We start from the raw sequence: 10,340 nt of genomic DNA on the forward strand, positions 1-10,340 counted from the left end.
CTCGATGGATGCCAAGGATTTCAAGTTATTCATTCCTGAAATTAGTTTATTTCAATTTTTTATGATTAAAAGAGAACCTTTACACATATCAGTTTGAGCCAGTACCAAACAGAATACAGTTTTATGGTCAGATATTAATGTTCTGATTAACTGTTTATACTGTTTGTTATATTCACATCATTTTTCCTCCATCCATAGCAAAGAGTTGCACTAGATTCTACAATGTCCCTGGAAACAGTGGGATGCTCAGCAAAATCTGCCAAGGTGATGTGTGCAAATGTGCCGAAGGTAAGATGCATTTTATTTTTGCTTATTTACTGCACCATCTTATTCTTTCACTTGGTGCTGACCACGAATTCTGATCCAATGAACTGGCTGCACGCAAAAGAAAATATTGAATTACTTTGCATGATTGTTCCGGCAAGAACTTAGTGGAAGGCTGCTCCAATCTTCTGTGGTAAAGTTCTGTGGCTGAAAACATTTCAGGTGTAAAGTATCCAAAGGAGCATCCACAGCAAGTTCCCTGAGAAAATTATTTGACAATTGGCTCATTCACATCCTGCCTTTGCCACAGTTGTCAAAGATGGAATATTTCTGAAAACCTCTAAAAAGCATAAATTTAAAAACCTAAACCAATAAGAAACCTGAAAAACGAAATGACTTTACAAAACTTAAAGAAATTAAAATCAACAAAACATCTGCCTCAGTCCTTCACAGCTGTTCCCTCCATTCAAATAAGTAGGAATATCTTCACTGGCCCTCCATCAGCTCAATGCAAGTTTTTTGGACAGGTTTTGTACTTGAAATAGGGGGAGGCCTGCACTTTCATGCTCCAGTCTTCAGCTCCATAACAGCAGTGTACCAATGTCCATGCTTGCACATTGGTGTCAGTTACCTGAGGTAATGTCAATGAAACCTGAAAGTTTCATGGATGTTTCCTCAAACTCAAATCCAGTAATATTCTGATTGCTCAGACAGCCAGTGCCATGGGATGAACTCCACTGAATGCTATCAGTTGTTGTTTGTACATCAATCTTCTGCAGTAGTGTTCCCGCCCTGAACTTGAGAACTCAGTTCTAACTAACTTTTTGTCAGAATCAGATTTATTATCACTGACATATGACATCAAATTTGTTGTTTTGCAGCAGCAGTGCAGTGCAAGACATAAAAATCTATAAATTACAGAAATAAATATATACTGCAAAAAAAAGAATAACAAGGTAGTGTTCATGGGTTCATGGATCATTCAGAAATATGATGGTGGATGGGATCCTGAATCATTGAATTTGGGTCTTCAGGCTCCTGTACCTGCTCCCTGATGATAGTAACGTGAAGAGGGCATGTCCCGGGTGGTGAGGGTCCTTAATGATAGATGCCGCTTTCTTGAGGCACCGCCTCTTCAAGATCTCCACAATGGTGGGATTGTGCCCATGATGGAGCTGGCTGTGTCTCCAACACTCTGCACCCTCTTGTGTGACTGTGAATTTAATGGTGGTAGCCAGTCTCCTCAGGTGACTCTTCCCTTTGAGAGTAGGATTGCTCATGTGATGGAGAGTAGGGCAACCAGGTCTTCAATAGCTCTCTGCTTGGAAAACAGTTGTCCTGTATTATAAAAAAAAATTGCCTAGACTTCATTTTATCCAACACAAAACATTCTTACCAAGGGGTTTTGGGTCAAACATTTTTACAATCTTAAATGTCATAGTTATAAGATCAGAAACAGCAGTAAGAGTAGGCCCATTGAACTTGCTCAGCCATGATTTTATTAAATGCATCTTTTTAAGTAATTGAAAACACTTTGAAGAACTAATTAAAAACATTGTGAAACAAAAATAAAAATTAGTATTTCCAGCACTTACCTGTGCATCTTTTAAACAAGATTGACAATATCTGTCAAATGAGTGGGATCACGAGCCCTCGAAGATTTAAGACTCAGCAAGTCAATGCTCCTGATGGGCTCATGGTGACTCCAGTGGTGGGACAGAGTCAAATGCATTACCCTCCATCTGGGTGGAAGTCCAAGACAAACTGAGCCATGGAAAGACAAGCTGTTGATTCCTTACAAAACTGCTACCTGTCAATCAACTCAATTTGGCGCATTCACACACAGTGCTGTTCTGAATCAAAGCCCCGAATTAAAACAGAATCTCCCAAAAGCTTCTACTTAAATACCCTACTAGAAAAATAATAATAAATAAAATATTCAAGGAAGAAAGCACGATGCTTTCCACCTTCATAGGTATATTAACAATGATCTCTCATAGAACAAAAGGAACTGGTAAAGGAGATTGAATCAAGCAGATCAAATAAAGCAGATAGTGTTGAAGAGGAAAGAGGAGAAGAAAGTATTTGGTTTAACAATGAGTGCAAATCTATAATTAAAGTAAAGATTAGTATCTGAACTTCAGCTGATTTCAGGTATGTTCGTGTACTGTTAATGATGCTGAACAAATCCAGAGGCCAGGATAAATAACTTGGGATCAAATTTTTATTCTGGCAGTTGGCTCATTCAAATTAAACTGATTAACTCAATTTGTACTAAAATAAAGCCAGTGTCAATCATCCTGAAATGACAGATCAGCTTGAAAATCAAAAAGAAAACTGCAGATACTGGATGTCTGAAATAAAAACAGTAACGAGGTTCAGAGACATCTATGGAGAGGGAAATGGATTTCATGCTTCAGAGTTAAGGTTTCAGAACTCAAAAATGGTGATGGACCTGATATGTTCACTTGTTTCCTTTCTACACAGAACATTGTCTCACTGCTGACTATTTCCAGCACTTTCTGTTTTTATATCATATAAAGCTAAGTGGTTCATAAAGATCCTTAGGAAAGGGAGATTATCCATTATAACATTAATAACCCATTGAGAAAAGGGAACAGAGTTAAATATGGAGCATTCCACATTTGTCTTTAAGAAGTAATAAAGAATTTTAATGGTGCACAGAGTTATTTCAGAAGACAAATTCTCCTTCCTTCTGAATCTGCAGGAAGCTGCGTTTCTGTAAAGACAAAGCGAGAAAACCCTGCAAAACGTGAAGAAATGTCATGTGCCCCAGGAACCGATTATGGTAAATATATCCTTATTCAAACTAGATTACAACTCTTCTGACTGATCCCACAAACTTATGCATCTTTCATTATTTTATATTTAATCATGTTTAATCATTGTGTTGATGAACACTTTCCATTTCTATCAGTATTTGAAGAAAAGTGGTGAAGCGAAGGGATTGGGTTGGGATGTACAAAGGATTGGACAATTGATCTAAAAGTGTGGGATTAAATAAAATTCACTTTTAAAAGATTACTATTAGCAATGATAATTGTGAAACTACTGGATTGTTGTAAAACTCATCTGTTTTAGTAAAACCTTTGGCCTACTAATCTACTATTCCTATCTAGAGAGCAGCAGGAGGAAAAGTTACCATATGGATGTGCTCCCTTGACAGCTTGCTCTTCCAGACATGTAGATGCAATATAATGGTCTCCTTAATCGAGAGAGAAGTTGTTTCCAAAAGCAGCCAACAAACATTCCACAGTATATACAGGACTCTCTCCACACCCATATCAATAATCAGCCAGAAGAGGCTAGGTGACACATAAAATGCCATTGCATCTTGCTGTCAAAGTCAAGCTGCACCAAATATAATAAAGGATAGAATAAATCCATGCTGCAATTAGTTTAACAGCTTGCTTCAACATTTCTGTATTCCTCACCTCAATTAAAACTAAGATTTTTGCATAAAATGTATATTTTAGGAACATATCTGCCCTTCGAGTGTAAATGGTGGTATGGAGATTATCCTGGAATATCTTCATAGGGAATGAAATTTCATTCAGTATTGCTACATTGTGTGGGGATTTATATTCCACAAGATACTACAGCAGTTTCCTATGGCCATACTTTTATGATGAGCCTTGTGGGTCTCCTGGTCTGCCTACTGACATGTATCACATTGACTAGGATTTTCATGTCCCTTTAAGTAAATGTGAGAACTGTCCTATGCTTTCATGTAGCCTTCCTCTCCTCCATTGTAGCCATTGGAGTCCTTCAAAGGATCATTCCATAGAGGCAGGAGATGTTCAGAATTGGGCAAGGTCCCACCAGGAATCATAAGGGTCCAATCTTAGAACTTGTTCCAGGGTATATATCATACTAATGCCATTTCATATTAGATTTGGCCAATTTCAGATTTCTTGCAGTGGCCCAATTATGTTTTCTTGCACTAGTATGTTAATCATGATGTAATCCAACTTTCAACCACTGTTTTCTTTTTTTTTCTAGTTTACAAAGTGACATTCCTTGAGAAGGAACAGAGAGACAATTACATTTTCTACAAAATGGAAATTCAGACTCTTATCAAACAAGGTGAGCAATTTTTATACTTACAGACCATGGACAGCGCATGGGCAAATAAAATATCTTTGGTAAGTGGACAGACCACTCCATCATGGGCACAGTTCTGCATGTGAAGTGAACATTTAATGACAGACATGGTTCTGAATATAGTACCTAAGTTCAGATCCTAGATACTATATCTCAACTGCACCCAACTGCTTCCTGGTGCCTCTTAACCTTTACAATTTGGCCATCACACCTCACGATGATCAACACAACAGAGCAGAAAGGAGACTGCTGATTCATTAGAATCCTATGTATCAGTATAGTGGAAGGTTACTAAAGCTTCTAAAGTGTTTTCAAGCAGAAGTGACAAGAGATTCTCTGGTTGGGACTGCAGAGTTAAAAGCGATCAACAACGACAGAGTCTGCAGACATGTTGGGGAGGAAATAAAGAAGAGAATCCTACGTCACTGTTAATGCCTCACAGGATGGCATTTAAGATTTTGTTGACAGTCATTTCAATGAGCTTTGAAGGAAACATGAGCATGGTTTTTAGACATACCTTCAGGTTCAAGTAAGAGTAGAGCGCGTGCAGAGAAATAGAGGTGATTAACACAATCACCTGGTACAGATACCAAAAGTTGGGTGGGGATAGGGCTGAGAGAGAAAGAATATAACTGATGGTAAAATGAAACTTCAGAACTAACAGCTGGCAACATTCCTTGCTAGAGTGTTCTACCTGGATCAGCAGAGACACAGATACGAGGCACCTAAAACACAATTATATTCACTGATTGTCCCAATTTTAGTATTTCATTGAAAAATGTGTTTAATGGTTTAATTATGCAAGTAACTTTGAAAGATTCTAATAATAATGCTATATAGTGAAGTGCCTTGTAGTGTGCACTGAGAACCACTATGGCTAAGCCACTTTGGGGTGGGGGGGAAGGTGGGTGGGTGGAGAAGATGCCACCCACAGTTTTTTCTAGCGATATGCCAAAGACTAAAATTGAGAGAATGCAGGATTTTGTCAACACTCTCAGCCTAGTGCCCTTTGTGATTGGAAGCAATTATTTAAGTATTTGGAAATGATGACAAGTAGCAGGAAAGATTCATCCTGAGGATGTACACTTGCACAGCAGAAGTTTTATTGTAGCCTGAACTCTTACTTGGTGTACACATCATTTTTAGTATCTTAAAATATATAAACCGAAAGCATGATCATAGATAAAAGTTTGAAAAGGTTAGTGAACTAGGAAGGTGGAGGTAGCTGGACTAGGTCTGGGAAATAACCCACAGAGCAGAGATGGTCACACATCCCTAACAGGACTGGCTCTTAACACCCTAAATTAATTGGAAGACAGGAGCATTTATAGTATTGAAATAAAATTTGGACACTGGGCAGCCTTAGCACATCAGGGTGTTGAGACTCTTTTACTTCAGCATAGCTGTTGGGAGCATCGCTGTACAGTAGACAATGCCCTCAGGGATTAATTGATTGTTCTTTTATAATCTGTTTTCTAAATTGAAAACAGCACATGTACCATAGGCGATTACCTGCCCACTAGTGAACAAAGCAGGACTTTTCAGGAAATGCTAAGAACTTTCCTCATTTCTCCCTTGCTTCAACCAGGTAACAGAACCTTATTTTTCAAACTTGCTTCCAGCACCTGAGGTGATGCATTAGACACATGAATGATAGAGAAATGGGGAGCTATGTGGGAGGGAAGGCAGGATAAAATGTCAGCGCAACATTGTTGTCCAAAGGGCCTGTACTGTGCCGAAGTGTTCTATGAATCTATGATGCATTCGTGGCCAGATCTGAATTCTCAACACAGAATTCGGCTTCTTTCCAGAATGTGCAACAATGGAAATGTTACCCAGCAGAGGACTGCTGCATGACCACAGTTGCATTGTTGAATCACCTGGTTTCATTTGAACAGAAACGTCTTACAAATACTTGCACAGCTTATAAATGCACCTCTCATGATCACTTCCTGAACAAACATCTAGCAACATTCAGTAACTAAGGAATTAAAATATAAACATCAAAACCACTCACACATTCTGCTTTACACTTCATCATTTTAATCACAAAATTATAGAAATGCCAACGTTCACTTTCACAGCCTTGAGATCATATGCCCAACAAAAGGCTCTATTACTCAGAGTTTATTTTCTAATTAACAAAATCAAGATTCTCAATTCATCACATGTAATGATGAACTGGACATCGGCCATTTAGCCACATATAGTATGTCATAAACTTATTGGGTACAAAGAGTTAATTAGCCATGATTTAGCACATTGCCAAAAATAATTGACATAATTGAACAATGGTGGATAGGATTAGTCTTTCATCTGACACTGTGGATTTTCATTTTAGGAAGTGATCCAGTCGCTGAAAGGGAAACGAGACGACTAATCACACATCTCAACTGTGATGAAACATTTCATGTGGAACTGAACCAAAATTATCTAATAATGGGACAGAGCCAAGATCTGTGGCTGGATGAGGGAAGGTAAGGTGTAAAATCTGAATCAATGTTACTCTTGTTCATTCTCCAGTTTCCTCTCACAAAAAACATTTGGGTACAAGAGAATCTAACTTTGAAATTGAAACCATTACTTTCATAAATTTTATAGGACTGTAATCTGTCGAGACATTACAAATTCAGAGTTAATTAAAAATAGGATTTAATCCCCTGCATGATAATTTATGACCAACTGATACATAAGGGAGATGCATTCATGCAGCAGATTTTACCTGCCCTGGAGATCGACACACCTTCTAACCAATGGAATGTAGTCAATGCTAAATTTTGACATAGCAAGATTCCACAGAGCTCAAATTGCTAAAGAAACTGTCATTTGTGACAGGAGCCCAGGGAAACCCACATGCTCCTACATAACAGCAAACGAAATAAATGCAGTAGGCTGTTTGGCCACTCACACCTGCTCAGCCATTCAAAAGAAGATCTTCTACCTCACTACAACATTCCCACTCTAACCCTATATTCCTGGAGTCACTAAATATCAAAAAGACTTTAGACACTGCCATGAATATACTCAACCACAGACCTCTTGGGTGTGGGTTCCACTGAATGATTTTCAACCTAAGATAAAGAAATTTCTTCCTACCTCGGTCCTGAATGACCAAGACCTATTTTAAGTCTGTGACTCCTGGTTCCAGTCATCCAAGCTAGAGATGTAAATATCTCACCCCCCACACTGTCAAACCTAAAAAGAAACCTGTATATTTCAAAGCTCAAATGCTATAGGCCTAAGCTGCTTAAACCTTTTCTCTTACAACATACCAACCATCCAAGGAATCATACCTGTGTCTACCCTGTCAAACTCAATAAAAACTTTGATTGTTTCTGCGAGATTTACCTCTCAGTGTTGTGCTCTGGAGAGTTTGGACCTGGTCTGAGTCTCTTCTCTTGAGCAACACCTCACCTCCACCCCAAAAATCATTCTGGAACTGTCTATTGTGTATATTCTTCCATATGAAGGGAGACCAGACCTGTATATGGTATTCCATTTACAGTCTCACTCAGCCCTGGGTAATTGCACTAAAAAGTCTTCACTCTTGCAATCAAATAGTCTTGCAGAAAAGGCCAATAACCATTTCCCTCCCTGCTGTACCTGCATATTGACCTCTAGCTCTTATACAGGGACAGCAGGGTCCTTCTGGACACCAATACTTCCCAATCTCTCACCATTCAATGCATGTTCTTCTATATTTTCTACCAAACTGGATGACCTCACTTCTTTTCCAGACCACGTTCCATCTGCTATATCCATGGCCAGTCCTTTAATCTACTTAATATCCACTTAAAGCTTTACTGCATCCTCCTCACAATGCCACTCAGCTTTGCAGCAAGGGAACACCTGGATATAATACACTGGTCCCCTGATCCATATCATAGATATAGATTGGGAACAGCTATGACCCAGCATTCCTCCAGTTACTAATCTTCAAACTAACTTCAGGGGATTATTTTACAGTTCAGTTGACAGAGCAGTCCGGACTTAGTTTATCATCTCATCTGACAGGCAGCACCATTGATAGTGCTGCATTCAAAAATGTCAGCCTGGATTATTGTACTTTGTTGAATCAGAATCAGGTTTATTATCACTGACTTGTATGATGTGAAATTTGTTGTCTTTTAGCAGCAGTGCAATGTAAAAACATAATTACTATTTCATGACAAAATTAAATAAATAAATTGTACAAAAATATAATGAGGTAGTGTTCATGGACCATTCAGAATCTGATGACAGTGGGGAAGAAACTGTTCCTGAATCATTGAGTGTAGGGCTTCAGGTTCCCGTACCTCTCCCCAGTGGTAGTAATGAGAAGAACACATGTCCCGGATGGTGAGGGTCCTTAGTGATGGATGTTAGTGAGGGTTAAATGCACAACCTTCTGGCTCAGAGGCAAGGGCGTGACCTACTGAGCCAGAGTACATTATCCCAGTTTACCACATTCATTACATGTGACAATAATTTTCCCTTCCTGTCAACTTTCTTTGTGGAAAGACCAATACTCACATCTTTTAGATTTTAGTAAATACGTAGGGGGGGGGGGGGAACCGCAAACAGATTAACTTGTATAATCTTCCATGGCCTTAAGTGGTCCCAAAGTGTTTTCCTGCCAGTGAAGTGACACAGAATCCAAACTTGTGTTCAACAAACTCCCATAGATAATGTTGATCATTTTAGTGATGATGAGTGGACCTGTAGAATAAACTGAATTTTGGAAAAATCATAAATATCCTTATCTCCAACCCAAATAATCTGAGCAACTTCATATACCTACACATTATGAATTTTGTATTTGTTAAGTACGACTATTGAATATAACAGTGGAGCAAAGAAAAAACAATCAGCCATCCAGCTGAACTAGTCCACGTGAGCCACTTTACACTCAACTTCATCTCTCCCTACTAATCTTCTATTCAATTAACCCTGTGTTTTTGAAGCTTCCACTCAAATGTACTGCATAGTTGACTTCAACCACTCCCAGTGAGAGAAAGTTATAGATTCCCACCATCCCTCATTGGTGACTTACTTTATTCAGTGGCTTCTAGTTTCAGGATCCATGACAGGGGGAAACATCTTCTCAGCTTCAGCACTATCTAAACCTTAATTTCAAAAATCTTAATGCCACTTTGTCCATTTACAAAATTTTTGTTAGCAGTTCTCCTGTGCTTGTTCTTCCTCATATAATGACGAAGTTTCAAAATTTCAGAGTGAACTATCTGGTTGGAGAACACACTTGGGTAGAAAGGTGGCCAACTGAAGTAGAATGCCAAGAGGAGAAGTACAGACAACTCTGTGAAGACCTAGTAATGTTTTCTGAAAATCTCCAGTTTCACGGGTGTGGAAACTAATTACTTTACAGCTTGAAATAAGTGGGCAAAAATATGTGTACAATAAATTCTTCAATAAATGATGCTACATAATCAAGTTTTAAAGAGTCAAAACTGATTTTCTCTTCACTGCAAAAATTTGGAAGAATGGTAATCAGCAGCATTGTATTCAATGCAAGTTAGTTTAATAGTACCATCTGGATGGTAAAATCCAACCTCAGTCATAATAGAATACCAATGACTGATTGGTCTGTCTGGAAAAGATTACAGACCGTGTGTCTTTAAGATGGTGTTTAAACGTCTAATGATTACAGCATTGATGTGGTTGTATTTTGTAGAATTAGGTTTGTGATCATTTATATCAAGATGTAATTGGTTAAGAATCTGGCATTAAAATGCTTTTTATCTCACTTATTGTAACTTTTGGTATTCTCAAATAACTCCACTCAAGTTCACACCCATTTCTTTTTTAATTTAATTCATTGGGATATTGACCATTTCTCACTTGCCTCTTCCACTGAGTGGACTATTTCAAAAGGCAGTGAAGAATCAAATCTATTACTGTATCTAGACTTTCATTTGGCCAGAACAACTAAATGGCAGAACAGAATGTTGGAC

General features: G+C 38.4%; 1 protein-coding gene across 1 annotated transcript in view; it reads left to right on the top strand.

The window, feature by feature from the left end:
- Positions 1-10,132, top strand: part of LOC127585093 (complement C3-like) — an 88,952-nt gene extending 78,820 nt beyond the window's left edge. The window contains exons 37-41 of the mRNA XM_052042287.1: positions 199-288; positions 2,993-3,073; positions 4,288-4,371; positions 6,731-6,866; positions 9,602-10,132. Coding sequence (XP_051898247.1) covers positions 199-288; positions 2,993-3,073; positions 4,288-4,371; positions 6,731-6,866; positions 9,602-9,743 — 533 coding nt within the window. The 3' untranslated portion in view covers positions 9,744-10,132. The remainder of the gene's footprint in view (positions 1-198; positions 289-2,992; positions 3,074-4,287; positions 4,372-6,730; positions 6,867-9,601) is intronic.
- Positions 10,133-10,340: the final 208 nt, after the last annotated feature.

Source organism: Pristis pectinata, chromosome 31 (assembly GCF_009764475.1).
Source record: "Pristis pectinata isolate sPriPec2 chromosome 31, sPriPec2.1.pri, whole genome shotgun sequence".
Classification (NCBI taxonomy): Eukaryota; Metazoa; Chordata; class Chondrichthyes; order Rhinopristiformes; family Pristidae; genus Pristis; species Pristis pectinata.